Consider the following 17,685-nt stretch of genomic DNA (forward strand, 5'->3'; position numbering starts at 1 on the left):
CCCTTCCCTCCACTCCTATGCCCACCATTTCTCCCTCCTCTCCACCCCTATGTTCAACATTTCTCCTCCTTTCACCACCTATCTCCTCTCTATGCAGTATGTCTCCCTCCCCTCCACCTCATATGCAGCCAAGACTTCTCCCTTCCTCACTCCTCCACCCGTTTGCTGAATCTCTCCCTTCTTCCCTGTGCATCTCCCCACCCACCATGCCTCATCTTTCCATCTTCCCTCCCCCCTGTGCAGCTACTGTCCCGTCTTCCCTCCCCCGTGCAACATCTTTTCCCTTTCATCCCTTCCCCCGTGCAGCAACTTTCACCCCATGTTCCCCTCACCCTCCTTGCAGGCCCGCCCAGCAGCAGTGTTCCTGCACAGCGATTCCAGTCGCAGGCTCAGCTCACAGCGATTCCCACACGCTGCCTGCCGCTCAACAATCTCCTTGCAGCTACTAAGCGCTAACCCGGAAGCCTCTCCTCTGCCACAACTACCGGTTTCTGCCCAGTCAAGATGTGGCAGAGGAGAGGCTTCTGGGTTAGCGCTTAGTAACTGCAAGGAGATTGTTGAGTGGCAGGCAGCGTGTGGGAATCGCTGCGAGCTGAGCCTGCGACCAGAATCGCTGTGCAGGAACACTGCTGCTGGGTGGGCCTGACCCCAAACGCCCCTGGTTTGTAACCATTCTTTATTGCATCCAAGACCCATAGGTTCGTTGTTATTTTGGTCCACTCCTCATAAAAGAGGGAAAGATGTCCTGTTGGGGGGTGGGGGTAGAGACTGGCTCAGGGGGGTAGACTTGCGGCAGCAGGGCCACGGTTTTGGATCTGGCTTCAGTTCAATTTTATACATCACATGACAAGTTAGCAGCGATTGTATTATCAAGAAAACTCCTTTATTAGAACTTGCATGATATGAATAAAAACAGATTATACACAGGCAGATAGATCTAAAGGCCACATGGATGGTCTGTATTTAGATTTCAGTCTTTTTTGGCTTGAACACTGTCTAAAGCACTCTGTGCATCTGCTATTTGCTGCTGCAGTCTCTGTCTCATTCCCTCATTGGTAGCTCTCTTCAGCATGCCTTTCATTTCCTCTATTATAGCACGATAACCTGCAGTGTTATGAAAAATTCGGATTGCTCTGTCCCCAGTGGAGACCAGGAAGCGACTGTTAGTGTCAAAAGCCAAGTCAGTTATCTCCTCCCCATGAACACAGTAAAACTCCTCCTCCTTTTTACCCTTTTGGGTGTTGTAAACTGTGATGTTCCAGCCGCTGGAAATGGCGACCACTCGAGCATCAGGGGCAAGAGCTATCCGGCATGGTTCAATGACCTCACACTTCACTGTGAGGAGTAAGTAGGGGTCCTGCTGCTTCTTATACTCCACATCAGTATCCCACAGTTTCCATGTGCCATCCTTGGAAATGGTGGCCATTCTAAAGCAGAAGATATAGAGATATCATCACATTATCAATAAACTAGTATAAAAGGCCCGTTTCGGTAGGCAATGAAACGGGCGCTAGCAAGGTAATCCCCCCCCCCCCCTGCAGCGTCCTTCCTGTCTCCCTTGCCCCCCCTGCAGCCACCCATCTGGTCTCAGGACCCCTCCCCACCAACCCTCCTCTGCCCCTGCAGCCACGCATGTGCAGCGGCCCTCCTCTCTCCCCTGCTCCCCCTGCAGCCACCCATGTCCAGCGACTCTCCTGCCCCCCTGCAGCCACCCATGTCCAGCAACCCTCCTCTCCCCCTGCAGCTACCCATGTCCAGCGACCCTCCTCTCCCCTGCCCCCCTGCAGCCACCCATGTCCAATGACCCTCCCCTCCTTTCCTCTTGCCCCCCCTGTAGCCACCCATGTCCAGCAACCCACCTCTCTCCCCTGCCCCCCCTGCAGCCACCCATGTCCAGCGACCCTCCTCTCCCCCTGCCCCCCTGCAGCATCCCTTCTGTCTCCCCTGCAGCCACCCATCTGGTCTCAAGACCCCCCCCCCACCTCCCTCTTCCCTGCCCCCCCCTGCAGCTATCCATGTCCAGCGACCCTCCTCAGGCCCTGCAGCCACCCATGTCCAGCGACCCTCCCCTCCCCCCTCGGTGCATCACCCAAACCCCCACCCCCCCCCCCCCCCCGCGCATCACCCAAGCCCCTACCCCCCCCCCTCGGGCACATCAACCCCCTCGCCACCCGCAGCCGCCAATACTAACGCTGTACAGCCGCTGCTGCGTCTCCTGTTGATCAGCAGCGGCCGGTACAAAAAGAAAAAAGCCAAAACAAGATTTTAAACCTGAAACACGGCTCTGTAGACAGCCATCTGGCATTGGCTGTCATCTGTGCAGCAGCTCCTCCTCTCCCCTCTGACGTCGCTGCGCTCCTCCAGGGTCTTCCTGCAGGGGCAGTGACGTGGAGGGGAGAGGAGGAGCGACTGCAGTGACGACAGCCAATGCCAGATGGCTGTCTACGGAGCCGCGTTTCAGGTTAAAAAAAATTTTTTTGGCTTTTTTTCTTTTTGTACCGGCCGCTGCTGCTCCAGAGGAGAAGCAGCAGTGGCCGGACAGCGTTAGTATTGGCGGCTGTGGGTGGCGAGGGAGTTGATGTGCCCGAGAGGGGGGGGGGGGGGGGGGGTTAGGGGCTTTGGTGATGCGCTGGGGGGAGGGTCTTGGGTGTTGCGTCGAGGGGGGGGGCACTGAGAGCTGATTGGTAGGCAGGGGGAGGAGTAGGGAAACACGCTCCGCCTGCCTGGCTCACGGTTTTGCAGGGCAGGGGCTTGGGTGTTGCGCCGAGGGGGGGGCACTGACAGCTGTTTCCCAGGCAGGGAGAGGAGTAGGGAAACCCCTCCCCTTGCCTTGGAATCAGCTGTCAGTGACATCACTGACGTCAGTGCATTCTAAACTGCCTAGCAGACCACCTCTGAGGGAGCCACGTATGTGTGTCTATATTCATTAAAATTAATGAAAATTCTAGAATATCTTTTAATATGCAGATCAATTTGAGAGAAACATAATATTAGAAAGTAATAAATGGGACATAAAGAAGTTATATAGAAAAATAGATAAATAGATTATTACAACATACGTTATGTACTGTTTTGTTTTTATTATGTTTTAACTTTTTATTGATGTCACAGTTTAATACATGTAAAGATCAATAAATGTTAATACAAATCTCTGTCTTCTTAAGCAAACCTTTGACTAAAGTGTCATCAAACTTTAACTGTAAGTTCCCCTCCCTCTCCCCACCCCATCCCCCCTACACCTTGTTATTGTGTACTCATTCCCTTTACATCCATCACATATTGCAGTATAACAATGTCAACTATCAACTATCTCCCAGTCACATCAACATATTTCCACATAGGCATACAGGTCATCCTTCCCCCCCAAAAAAAATTCCTCATAATGCCCTTTACCAACTCAATTCCCCTAACTCTAAACATCAGGACCTCCTACCCTTCAACCCTCCCTCCCAGCAATCCCTACCCCCTCCCTCCAAAACAGGAAGTCGATCATCCTCTCCTTCCATCTACCACGTGAGTGAGTTTACCAACAGGCTCCGAGCTCTGCCTGATAGAGCCTGCACGTACGGCTCCCAGACTTCCCAGAACCGTTGTTGACTTCTAGGACTACGGTTCATAGCATGTGCTTCCATCCGCACCAGGGAATGAAGCAAGCTCCTCCACTGCCAGAAGGATGGTCCTATATGCTGAGTCCAATATTGTAAAATACATTGTTTCCCAATAATGAGTGCCTTATATATGAATAGGCTTTCCTTGCCCCGCATGTTTGACCTACTTCCCCCCAGTCCCAGCACTACATTTTTAGGCGTAAGCCCAATCTTCTTATGCAGCAGCGCCTCACAGAATTCCAGTACTGGGCCCCAAAACTTCTTAATAACTGGGCATCCCCAAAACATATGGTATAGTGTTGCTCTCTGAAAGTTACATTTATTACAATGTGGTGCTTGCAGTCTACCTGCGTGATAGGCCTGTATGGGCGAGAAATATGCTCTCAGAATGATTCTAAATTGTATCTCCCTATGTCTGGCACTAAGCGCTTTATGTACAATCTCCTTCAGTGACTGGACTATATCTCCACCCTTAAATCCTCAGACCACCGCTGAGCCACTGCCTCATAACTTCGGTGTGGGGCAATCATACTTAACTGTTTATATAGTATTGACACCGAAGTCTGCTCTCTTCCCTGAGGCAAAAACAAATTCACCAGTAGCTCATGTATCCCTCTATCACATCTTTCTCTATGTAAGTGCTCAATATAACTATGGAGCTGATAATAGTCATACCATGCCACATTCTCTACTCCCACCATGTCCTCTAAGGCCTCCCTGGATATAATCTTCCCCGTTTCTTGCAAGACATCTGCCACTAATACCACCCCTTCCTGTGCCCACTTTATAAATCTCAGATGAACATTCCCTGGGTCAAATGCTCCATTTCCAACCAGTGGGAGGAGGTCCGTACACCATGGGTTCTTATTTAGTCTCTTTAATATATACTGCCATATATTTGTTTTTATTATATCTGTGATGTTTTTAAATTATTATTATTTTTTTTTTATATATTTTTAAATTGTTTTAAGAATCATATTAATATATGTTTGTTTAGTAAAATGTACATGAATTTTTTATAGATGTTGATATATGTGTTTATAATTTTGTAGACCCCTGAGGAAGGCTGATATAGCCGAAACACGGACCGTGTTGGGTCCTGATTAAAGTTTTTTGGAGCATCTTACCCTTGTGTGTGGTGACTGATCTCTTGACATTGGGCCCTCTCCACCCTATTTCTGTTGTGTTCAATTGCTGTGGAGAGTGTGAACCCCGCTTTGTCTCTCTAGGTTTTAGGTCTTACATTTTTCATGAGGAAAAATATATGTCTCAGATCAAAAAACAGCAACTGCAAAAATATCTTTTATCAAGACAGCAGCCAGTCTTACCTTCTGGAATCATTGGAGAAGGAAAAGGAGTACACTCCCGCAGAATGCCCTTTCAGATCAAATGCCCTGGCAACCTCGCGGAAGTCCCCTGCTTTACTGAAGCACACCTCCCACACCTTCACATCTGGAGTGAAACCACAGGATGCCACAAACCTAACAGCAGCAACAGAACAGACAATGGCTCAGGAACTATCATGCAAAAAGATAGGGGTTCTGATTCTACTTCCTTGGTCTACCATGTGGGCACGGCCAGCTTGAGTTAGCAGGCAATAAGTTATGTTGGGGAGTCTCAATTGTCAGCCTACTGGCTGCATGTGTAAACAGCTGTAATGAGAAGAAAAGCTCATGGAGTCTGATGCTATATGCTTGACTTGTTTTAATACCTCTTCTCCATGCTGAGGCAGTGAGCTGGGCTACGACAAGGGGAAATGGGACTTGATATACCGCCTTTCTGAGGTTTTTGCAACTACATTCAAAGCAGTTTACATATATTCAGGTACTTATTTTGTACCAGGGGCAATGGAGGGTTAAGTAACTTGCCCACAGTCACAAGGAGCTGCAGTGGGAATGAAACTCAGTTCCCCAAGATCAAAGTCTACTGCACAACCACTAGGCTACTCCTCCATTCATTCCACCAATAAGAGCCAACCTCATCAGTGATGTCACAATGGCTTGATTGCCCAATACAGTTCCCCAGGATCAAAGTCTACTGCACTAACCACTAGGCTACTCCTCCATTCATTCCACCAATAAGAGCCAACCTCATCAGTGATGTCACAATGACTTGATTGCCCGATACTTGGCTCACTTCTGATATTGTGATGTCATAAGGGAAAGGGGGAAAGGGAAATGGGACTTGATATACCGCCTTTCTGAGGTTTTTGCAACTACATTCAAAGCAGTTTACATATATTCAGGTACTTATTTTGTACCAAGGGCAATGGAGGGTTAAGTGACTTGCCCAGAGTCACAAGGACAAGCTTTTATCAAATCAGAAAGCACACTAGGATAGAGACCTTCAGAGAAAAACAAAGGGTAAGAGGAAAACCATGGAAGGAAGAATCAGTTTCGGGTAGTCATGATTTTGGAATATGTATGGTTATCAATAGAAATCAAACAAAATAAAACATGGAAAAGAAAATAAGATGATACCTTTTTTATTGGACATAACTTAATACATTTCTTGATTAGCTTTCGAAGGTTGCCCTTCTTCGTCAGATCGGAAATAAGCAAATGTGCTGTCATGACTCTTGGAGCTTGGTAATTAGAAGCCCCAATATGATGGAGTATAACCCTGGCACAGCAATCACCTGAAGTCTCTATTATTTTATGAAGTCTCTTTTATTGAATAAATCACAGATAATTTACTCACAGATAGATGTTCAGGATACAGAGACTTCTTAATCTGGAGGTTGTGGGAGGTGGAGATCTGAAGAGAGGTAGTTGTATTGCAGGGGGAGGGGAAGGTAGTTGAACAGGTAGAAATGGTCCAAAGCTGGGTGACTGGAATGTGCGATATCTCATTTGGAAGAAGATATTTTGGTTGCTTATTTCCGATCTGACGAAGAAGGGCAACCTTCGAAAGCTAATCAAGAAATGTATTAAGTTATGTCCAATAAAAAAGGTATCATCTTATTTTCTTTTCCATGTTTTATTTTGTTTGATTTCTATTGATAACCTTAAGAGTGGACTAACACGGCTACCACACTCCTCTACAGAATATGTATGGGAAACCTTTCCAAACTGTGCATTTGTGCATGCACTTTCACATTGAAAAACACCTGCAGAACGTGTCTGCACATCTGCTTCTTCTGCATAGACTTTTTCCCTTTAAAACTATGCATTTGTTGCTTTCTCTAACCTAATATCGTCTCAGGAATACCTCTGTGAAAATGCAGTTAAAATACGTACAGTGTGAAACAATGTGTGTACTTTTACTCACACACAGGGTGGGCAATTTTCATCCTGTTTACCCAGCTCATAAGCTGTTTACATAAATTTTTTTTTTTTGTTACATTTGTACCCCACGCTTTCCCACTCATGGCAGGCTCAATGCGGCAGGCAATGGAGGGTTAAGTGACTTGCCCAGAGTCACAAGGAGCTGCCTGTGCCGGGAATCAAACTCAGTTCCTCAGTTCCCCAGGACCAAAGTCCACCACCCTAACCACTAGGCCACTCCTCCACACTTTTGAGAATTGCCACTGAAATAAATCTTATGCGATATTGCTAAAAGTCTCAATAGGGGGACAAAGAGCAGGGATCAGCCACAATTAGACAAAACAATTTTTTGTGTAAGTAGCTTGTTGATCATTCTTCCCTTTTAAAATCCAATTATAGTATTTGCCTCCATAGACTAAGAAGTACTTTTGTTTGCTTTAAACCTACCACCTGATAATCTTAGAAGAAGATGAAACTAACAAGACATGGTTTGTTTTTTTTTGCCATCTCTTTCATGGTATTCATACTCCTGTGAAAATCCTGTAAATTAAATACTTCAGCTTTATTTATTGGTACTTTTTATGCAGCCTTAAGAGGACAAACTGATGTTGTTTCACTAGTGATGTTAATAGCAACAAAAGGCATTAGATCTAGCATATATATAAAAAAATAGAAAGACATTCAGATTACCCAGCTAAAATCAAGGGTTTGCCTGGAAAATCTTAACAGATCAAAGTTTTCCCCAATTATCTGGCTAATTCTATGTGGGTAAAATTGCCACCACACAAATCTGACAAGGTATAAAGTGGGTGGGTTGAGTTATTTAGGTTTAGCTTGACAGCGAAATATTCAGAGCTCCCTGGATGAATTTTGCATGGACAACAGTGTGTAATCTACACCTCTTCCCTGGGCTCCCTGATCTCATCTCATGGTTTCCAGTATCATCTCTATGCTGATGACACCCAACTGTATCTCTCCACACCAGACATCACTGCGGAGACCCAGGCAAAGGTATCGGGCCTGCTTATCCGACATTGCTGCCTGAATGTCCAACCGCCACCTGAAACTGAACATGTCCAAGACCGAGCTTATCGTCTTTCCACCAAAACCCACTTCTCCTCTTCCTCCACTTTCTATCTCAGTTGATAACACCCTCATCCTCCCCGTCTCATCTGCCCGCAACCTCGGAGTCATCTTTGACTCCTCTCTCTCCTTCTCTGCGCATATCCAGCAGATAGCCAAGACCTGTCGCTTCTTCCTCTTTAACATCAGCAAAATTCGCCCTTTCCTCTCTGAACACACCACCCGAACTCTCGTCCACGCTCTCATTACCTCTCGCCTTGACTACTGCAACCTACTCCTTACTGGCCTCCCACTTAGCCATCTATCCCCCCTTCAGTCTGTTCAGAACTCTGCTGCACGTCTCATATTCCGCCAGAACCAATATACTCATATCACCCCTCTCCTCCGGTCACTTCACTGGCTTCCGATCGGATACCGCATTCAATTCAAGCTTCTCCTTCTTACCTACAAATGCACTCAGTCTGCTGCCCCTCACTACCTCTCTACCCTCATCTCCCCTTACGTTCCCGCCCGTAACCTCCGCTCACAGGATAAATCCCTCCTCTCAGTGCCCTTCTCCACCACCGCCAACTCCAGGCTCCGCTCATTCTGCCTCGCCTCACCCTATGCTTGGAACAACCTTCCTGAACCCTTACGCCAAGCCCCCTCCCTGCCCGTCTTCAAGTCTTTGCTTAAAGCCCACCTCTTCAATGCTGCGTTCGGCACCTAACCCTTACCGTTCAGTGAATCCAGACTGCCCCAATTTGACTGCCCCTATCGGACCGACCGTTCACTTGTCTATTAGATTGTAAGCTCTTTGAGCAGGGACTGTCTCTCTTTGTTAAATTGTACAGCGCTGCGTAACCCTAGTAGCGCTCTAGAAATGTTAAGTAGTAGTAGTAGTAGTAACACAAGTAACAATCTTAAATCTACTATACAAAATTTAAGTGGGTACATTTAGCCAAATATTCAACAAAACATTGTTCAAAAGTCCACATTATTTTCTCTTTCTTAGTTGCCCACCTTTTTGGGGTCATGGTTGGTGTCTGGTCAGGAGTTGGGATTATGTAGGTATTCTGTTTTTGTTATGATGTTCACAGCCAGGCCGTTTGATAATTTCATCGAGTACCCCAAGGTTCTTGGACCCAACATTGAAGGAGTATGTGGACACTAACAGAAAATCTCTTGAAAGGCCAGGTTCATGTTTATTTTCTGAACAGAAGGGACCAGTGCATATAATGAAGGTATTCAAGGCATCACCTTCTGCTACACTAAACTCTCTTTTATAAAGAAATGCGATGATATGAATCTTTTTGTCAAGGTGACAAGTGCTGTCGGTACAATCAAGGCCATCGCTGTTAATGTCAACCCAGTTCTGTCAGTGGTGTGTACATACCTCCCACATGGAGACACAGCAGCATAGGCATTTGTCATCTGATTGGTATTAATACTGCCTAGTGCCTCTCCCTTCAGATCCCATATAAGGATACTCGTGTCACTAGAGGCTGTCATGATGAACTTCCCTAGCAGAGAGGAACAAAACCAAAATATGTGTAAGCTTATATTATGGTATAAAGGAAGCAAGCGAAAAAAGTTTGAACCACTGACCCCAAACTCATACAATATCCAACACCAAAGGCTCTGAACACAAAGATATAATGGAAGGAGAGGTAGGCTACAGGAGGGTGTTTGCTCTCTATTCAGAATACTCTGAAAAATAGAGGGTTGTTTTCACTGTTATTTTAAACTATTAAAAAAGCTAAACAGTTTCTAAAATAATACATTTAAATTACTGTCAAGTCTGCTAGTGATACAACTAACAGATAATTAAACAATTATGAGAGCAAGGCACTCCTTAAATTCTTGGCCAATGTTAGAAACAGTATACTGGGCTAGATGGACCTTTGGTCTGACCCAGTATGATCTGGGGTGCAAAGGAGACAGGGAAGTCATTTCCTTACAGTCATGTGTACCTGTTTCTGCTATTCCAATGTTGATAATGGGTGCCTTGTGCCTCCTGGGGAAATCTTCAGGTGCTGCAGAGAACGTGAAGCTGCCATCCTCTTTTTTGATCATTTTAAATACCCGGATTGTCTCACCATTTGCCAGGCAGGTTATGAAGGCTCTAATTAAAATAAGAAAAATTAGCAGCTCCCATATTCAAACCAGGGCCTTATTTACTAAGTTGTGCTACGATGTGGCAATTGTTGCTAAGATTCTGTAGATTGCTTTGACCGTTGATTTGCAAATTTCAACATCTGTTAAATCTTGCTTTCATGCTTTTTGCCAATTTAGGGGTCTCAAACCTTTGCTAGAAAGGGATGCACTGCTTACCTTAATGCATGCTTTGGTAACTAGCCAATTAAATTACTGTAATACTGTTTACAATAGTACACGACTAACTTCGCTCAGGTGGCTTCAATTTATTCAGAACACAGGCATTTGTCTCTTCTATAGACTATCTGATTATGTTTCTCCTTGTGTCATGGGGTGTCACTGGCTACCTGTAGCTTAAAGAATAAAATTAAAAGTACTGCTACTTACTTCTAAAGGCCATGAAGACTTCTCAACCTGTACAGCTTTCCACTGTTCTTATTCCTCATACTCCTCGACTATTATGCTCTCACTAGTAAAAAAGGCCCGTTTCTGACACAAATGAAACGGGCGCTAGCAAGGTTTTCCTCGGAGTGTGTATGTTTGGGAGAGTGTATATGAGAGTGACTGTGTGAGAGACAGAGTGAAAGTGTGAGTGTGTGTGTGTGAGAGAGAGAGTGAGTCTGGGTGTGAGTGTGTTTGTGAGAGTGTGTGTGTGTGAGAATGAGAGTGTGTGCAAGTGTGTATGTGAGACACAGTGTGAGAGAGAGTGTGTGTGTGTGTGCGAGAGAGAGTGTGTGTGAGACACAGATTCTCTGTGAGAGTGAGTATATGAGACCAAGCGAGTGTGTGAGTGACTGTGTGGCACATAGAGAGTGAATGTGATACAGTGTGAGACAGAGTGTGTGAGAGTGTGAGTCAGAAAGACATTGTATATGAGAGAGAGTGTGAGCCTTGCCCTCCCAATCCATGCCCATCTGTCCCCTGCCCCCTCCATTCATCCTTTTCCAGCAATTCCCCTGTCTCCCTTCCATGTCCCCCCCCTCGCATCCATGCTCCTCTCTCTCCCATGTCCCAGCCTGGCCCGGCCTCTTCTCCCCCCCCCCCTTCACATCCATGCTGTCGTTTCTCCCCTGTCCTCCTGCTCCCATTGTTCAACTTTACTGCCCACCCTCTTCTCTCCCCCCAACATCTCTTTTTGTTTTTTTTTTTCTTTTTAAATTTACCACCGTGGCGGTTCCGGCAGCGCAGCGTCAGGGAAGGAGGCGGCGCTCCCGATGTCTAGCCTTCCCTTCGCTGTGTTCCGCCTTCTTCTGACGTCATCCTTGACGTCAGAAGAAGGCAGAACACAGCGAAGGGAAGACTAGAGATGTCAGGAGCGCCGCCTCCTTCCCTGACGCTCCGCCCTCGACGTCAAGTTTGACGCGTGGGCGGGGCAGACACAAAGCGATCTCACCCCCTTCACTTTTGGAACGTTGGGTAAGTGAGGCTTCATTCGAACGTTGGAGGTGCGTTTTATATAAAGAGATTATGATCATCTCCTATTTGATCCTCCTCCAGCTACAGTGCGCCACAAAATTACCCATAATTCTGCCTTTTACATCTGAGCCCCACTCTATTATTGGGTGTTTGAGGGTGAGTGACTTCCGTGTACTGAATACAGCTGACTATGCTGGGATCTCCAGGGTTATCTCTCTTCCTTCTCTCCTTGCTCTCTTTTATTCCTACCTCTGCTTAACTTTTTTGATTGTAAATTATTCTGTTTTTAAAGAAAGGCAGCATATAAAGTCCTTTATCAACTAACTGCTGAGGGTGTTCCCAGCATTTAGCCATGCAAGTACTGCAGAGAAAAAAAAGTTGGTCCCAGTTAATTGCACATAGATAATGTGAAAGGCAGTTGGCTGTTCCTCTTAGGGTGGCATTAAATGCTCTGTTTCATCTGTCCCATTAACAGTTAATGTGTGGTCAGTATCTTTGTGCTAATTTGCTGTGCCTTCTCATTACACACCCAACATGTGTGATCACAGCGGTTTACAAAGAACAACACAGTAAAAATAGGATAGACCTGTAACATATGTTAAAAAAAAAAATAAGAGTGTACATGACTACTAAAAAAACATATCTCACAGTCCTCCTCTCTCCTTGAAGTATCAGCTGAGCCAAATGCTTGGATAAAAAAATGTTCAACTGTTTTTTTTTTAACGTTTTGGCAAAGATTCTATTGTGCAGATCTCTTTAGGAAGCTGGTTTCAAAGGGTAGGTGTCAAAAAAGCACTCTCACATGTACAGATCCAGTGCACTTGATTAAGTAAAAAGGAATGACTAATCTATGGTGAAATAATCTCAATGCCCTTGTTGGAGCATAAGGAATACCTAGAATCTTAAATAAGGAGATAGGTTATCATAAAGTAGGCTTGTGGCTGTTTACAGCTATTCTGCATAATGTTTTAGATTTTTTAATAAGTAATTTTTCAATCTGTATTTCTTATTTTTTCATTACTTTTTAAATTTTTAAGGCTGCATTTTGATTAAATTTTGTAATTGCAATTAGTCATGTGATTAAAGATATGTTCTGGGCGATGGAGGTTTAAGTGACTTGCCCAGCCTCACAAGGAGCTGTAGTGGGGAGAAAAAAAATCCTTTAATCGTGTGATTAATCCTGATTACACATTTTAATTGACATGCAGCCCTACATAAAAAGTTCTCTGTACCAATACCAGCAATTTAAATTTGATACGATAGGAACAGGCAGCCAATTAAATCACAGGTACAAAGGTATTACATGATCAAATTTATATGCTTTACACAATAAATGAATTGCAGTATTCTTCAAAGTCTGCAAATGTTTAAAGGTAAAGGCAGGCAGACCAGCATCTAATATAATAAAACGCACCGTGAACGTTCTGAAGACAACGTTCTGAAGTCACTCAAACACTCCCTGGCTGTAGGGTTCGTGGATTCATGGTGTGAAGCCAGCCAGCCGTCTCTGCCCCGCCCTCGCGTCAAATGTCATGACGTCGAGGGCGGAAAATTTTTTTTTTAAAAACGGATCGCACCCACGCAAGCGGTTCCGGCAGCGCAGCGTCAGGGAAGGAGGCGGCGCTCCCGACATCTCTAGCCTTCCCTTCGCTGTGTTCCGCCTTCTTCTGACGTCAAGGATGACGTCAGAAGAAGGCGGATCACAGCGAAGGGAAGGCTAGACGTCGGGAGCGCCGCCTCCTTCCCTGACGCTGCGCTGCCGGAACCGCCACGGAGGTAAATTTAAAAAGAAAAAAAAAAGGGATGTTGGGGGGAGAGAAGAGGGTGGGCAGTAAAGTTGAACAATGGGAGCGGAAGGGCAGGGGAGAAACGACAGCATGGATGCGAAGGGGGGGGGGGCATGGATGCGAAGGGGGAGAAGAGGGCGGGCCAGGCTGGGACATGGGAGAGAGAGGAGCATGGATGCGAGGGGGGGTCATGAAAGGGAGAGAGGGGAATTGCTGGAAAAGGATGAATGGAGGGGCCCGGGCAGGGGACAGAAGAGCATGGATGGGCATGGATTGGGAGGGCAAGGCTCAGGGAGAGAGGGGAATTGCTGGAAAGGGATGAATGGAGGGGGCAGGGGACAGAGGAGCATGGATGGGCATGGATTGGGAGGGCAGGGCTCAGGGAGAGAGGGGAATTGCTGGATAGGGATGAATGGAGGGGACAGATGGGCATGGATGGATATGGATTGCAGGGCAGGGCTCAGGGAGAGAGGGGAATTGCTGGATAGGGATGAATGGAGGGGGCAGGGGACAGAGGAGCATGGATGGGCATGGATTGGGAGGGCAGGGCTCAGGGAGAGAGGGGAATTACTGGATAGGGATGAATGGAGGGGACAGATGGGCATGGATGGATATGGATTGCAGGGCAGGGCTCAGGGAGAGAGGGGAATTGCTGGATAGGGATGAATGGAGGGGGCAGGTGACAGGAGCATGGATGGGCATGGATTGGGAGGGCAGGGCTCAGGGAGAGAGGGGAATTGCTGGAAAAGGATGAATGGAGGGGGCAGGGGACAGATGGGCATGGATTGGGAGGGCAGGGCTCACACTCTCTCTCTCATATACAATGTCTTTCTGACTCACACTCTCACACACTCTGTCTCACACTGTATCACATTCACTCTCTATGTGCCACACAGTCACTCACACACTCGCTTGGTCTCATACACTCACTCTCACAGAGAATCTGTGTCTCACACACACTCTCTCTCTCTCTCGCACACACACACACACACACACTCTCTCTCACACTGTGTCTCACATACACACTTGCACACACTCTCATTCTCACACACATACTCTCTCACAAACACACTCACACCCAGACTCACTCTCTCTCTCACACACACACACTCACACTTTCACTCTCACATACAGTCTCCCAAACATACACACTCCGAGGAAAACCTTGCTAGCGCCCGTTTCATTTGTGTCAGAAACGGGCCTTTTTTACTAGTAGTGTATATTTCCGTAGTCTAAGCAAGATATTAAGAAGGCATGAATTAGCATGTGTAAATTTGCTTCATCTAACACGTATCTGACATCATGCAGTTGTAGCAAAGTACTAAAACCCCTCTTTACCATAGTAGAAACCTGATCTTCAAACCAAAGGCAGTGTTTGATTAAGACCCCATAGTATTGTGTTGATTGATTTCCTAATTGAATAGGAGCCTGTGCTGGTGGAACCTTGTCACCGCAAATCCAGTATACAGTAGTTTTATCTATATTTAAAACCAAGAGATGGGGAATTACCCCAAGCTGTTAAGGTATTCAGGGGCCCATGCAGAAAACACTTCCTGCATGCTACCATGGGTTTTAACAATGAAATGCAGAAAGGGTTTCAATGCAGTTGTTAACTCATCAGAAACCCTCACCATAGACCACATTAACATGCATTTAAACGCATGTTAATGCGGTCGTTAGTTATCCTGCAGTGATGCAGGAAAAATATAGAGATTTTCCTAGTTTGTTATGCACAAGAAACTTTGCACCAGGTCAGGGGCAGCATAGAAGTGTTGGTTGAGAGGAGTGGGTGTCTAGAGGCAGCCCCTCTCAAACACCAACCCAACCACCTGCCCGACTCCAGCGGTCTCCCTCCCTCTCCCCGATGCTCCCCATCCCCCAACAATTAAAAAAAAAAAAACCACACCCAGTGATCTAGTGGGTCTCCTGATCCCCCACCCCCATTATCAACAAAAAATCTCTGGGTGGTCTAGTGGGCCCCCTCTCTTCCCCCACTCCGACTGTAAACTAAACCTCCTTGGTGTCTAATGGCTTCCATCCACCCCGAGACCCCTGCAGCTCAAGAGGCAGGATTGATGGCCTCTTGTTCCAGCCTCTGGTGACATCATCTTCAAAACAGTGACACCTTGCCTCATATGGTGCGTTCTGAATCTACCAAGCAGGGGCCACTTTACCCATATAAGGGAGAACTTCCCTTATATGGTAATCCAGTGCACCTCAGGATACCCTGTGCTGGACAGGGTGTTGCCATTTTGTAGATAATCATGCTAGAGGCAGGAGCATGTGGGCATCACTCCGGCCTCTTCAGGTACAGGGGTCTGGGGGGGGGGGGGGTGCACAAGACACCAGGGAGTGTTTTTTTTTTTTAATAGGGGGGAGAGGGGGATCAGGTTGGGCGGGTATGAGAGGGAGGGATGCCATTAGACACAAGGGAAAGTTTCTTTTAATATTTGAGGGGGAGAAGAAAGAGAGGCCCTTCCTGTTAGCACCTGAGCTAATCACTGCTCAGGCACTGACAGGAAAGGTGCCATAGCAATCAGCTGCAAATTACTGCTGTTTTAACATGGCAGTTATTTGAGGTCACATGACTCCATGATCAGGAGTGGTCACTGATAACTCTGCTCCGGCACCCCATTGCAAATCCTACTGATAATAGCACTTTTACCTTAAGATAGTGCAGTAGGCAAGTATGGGCCTTATAGAAAGCGCCACAAAAATTGTGAACACATCTCTTTCTAATGGGCAATTACCAACAGCATTAAAAAGGGCAGTGGTTTGCCCTCTAATGAAGAAAAACAACCTTGACCAGGACAAACTTGAAAGTTACAGGCCAGTATCCAACATCCCGTTTCTAGGGAAACTCAGAGAACAAACAGTCTGTGTTCAACTTAATGAATGGCTAGAAAAGAGTAACTGGCTAGATCCATGTCTATCTGGATTCAGACCCGGTTATGGAACAGAAACAGTCCTCATATCCCTGCTAGATGATCTTCACAGAAACCGAGACAAGGGATTCGCCTCGATGTTAGTACTGCTAGATTTCTCAGCAGCTTTTGACACTGTGGATCATGATATCTTGCTAGCACGACTGACAGAAACAGGTATCAATGGAACAGTACTTGCTTGGTTCAGATCCTATCTATCAGACAGGCAACAATCCATAATGATTGGCAGCAAATCACCACCACCATGGACACTGACCTGCGAGGTACCACAAGGATCAATACTGTCAACTATTTATTTATTTATTTATTACATTTGTATCCCGTGCTTTCCCGCTCATCGCAGGCTCAATGCGGCTGTTCAATATCTACCTCAAGCCACTAGCTGAGCTGATTCGGTCAATGGACACTCAGTTCTACATCTATGCGGATGATGTGCAGCTACTCATATCTACTGAACCTGACTTACCTACAGCCTTGAATAAACTGATCACTTGTCTAACATCAATTCAAGAATGGGCTAAACACAACAAACTTTGCCTGAACCCAAGTAAAACCAAGCTTCTCTGGGTCCCTAACACAAGTGGATACATACCTGACATCAAAATCCCTTTTGGGAAGTATGAACTCCCCCTCAAATCACAAGTCAGGAACCTTGGAATACAGTTAGACTCAACACTTACTCTGACTCCCCAAATCCAAGCAACCTTCAAGAGCTGCTTCTACTATTTGCGAGCTACGCTGCCTCTCTCCTTACATCGAGAAGGTAAATCTTATCCCAGTTGTGCATGCCATGGTAACATCAAGACTGGATTACTGCAATGCACTATACAATGGTCTGACTACAAAAGGCCTGCACCAGCTCCAGTTGATTCAGAATGCAGCGGCAAGACTCATAGAAGGTTGCAAGCGACGTGACCGCATCACACTAATTTTGCAAAAACTTCATTGGCTACCAGTACAATACAGGGCTACATTTAAAACCCTATGTCTGATCTTCAAGGCCTGAAAGGAAATGGCCCAGAGTATCTCAAGAATAGGATGATCCTCCACACACCACCAAGGACACTAAGGTCCTCCCAAGGACTTTCACTAACTACACCCTCTCCCAAAAACATTACACGATGTGATACCCGCAAGTAAACCTTCTTCGGAATAGCCCCCACACTCTGGAATGTATTGCCTGAAAGACTCCGCTTAACACAAGACTACAACGGAAGAAGTAACTAACTTGTTAGTCTCACTCACACACACAAGGATTGACTTGGGCTGCACATACTGCAGCAGGACATGTTTATCCATTCCTACCCTAGCTGAGATATTTAACCATCTCTCTGACCTCACGTGTAACTTTCTTCAAAATCAATCACCTTACTTTCTAATTCTTCCTACTTTCTTACTCATCTATACGTTACAACTTTGCCTTACCCTTCACTACCAATTATAA

At 46.1% G+C, this 17,685-nt stretch overlaps 1 protein-coding gene across 1 annotated transcript in view; it reads right to left on the reverse strand.

Annotated features, from left to right (window-relative positions):
• Positions 1-861: 861 nt before the first annotated feature.
• TBL2 (transducin beta like 2) overlaps positions 862-17,685 on the reverse strand; it is a 77,651-nt gene continuing 60,827 nt past the window's right edge. Inside the window, exons 4-7 of the mRNA XM_030185807.1 lie at positions 9,910-10,061; positions 9,333-9,459; positions 4,937-5,089; positions 862-1,427 (exon numbers count right to left, since the gene is read on the reverse strand). Of these exons, the coding sequence (XP_030041667.1) occupies positions 971-1,427; positions 4,937-5,089; positions 9,333-9,459; positions 9,910-10,061 (889 nt within the window). The 3' untranslated portion in view covers positions 862-970. The remainder of the gene's footprint in view (positions 1,428-4,936; positions 5,090-9,332; positions 9,460-9,909; positions 10,062-17,685) is intronic.

The sequence above is a fragment of the Microcaecilia unicolor genome, chromosome 13 (assembly GCF_901765095.1).
Source record: "Microcaecilia unicolor chromosome 13, aMicUni1.1, whole genome shotgun sequence".
NCBI lineage: Eukaryota > Metazoa > Chordata > Amphibia > Gymnophiona > Siphonopidae > Microcaecilia > Microcaecilia unicolor.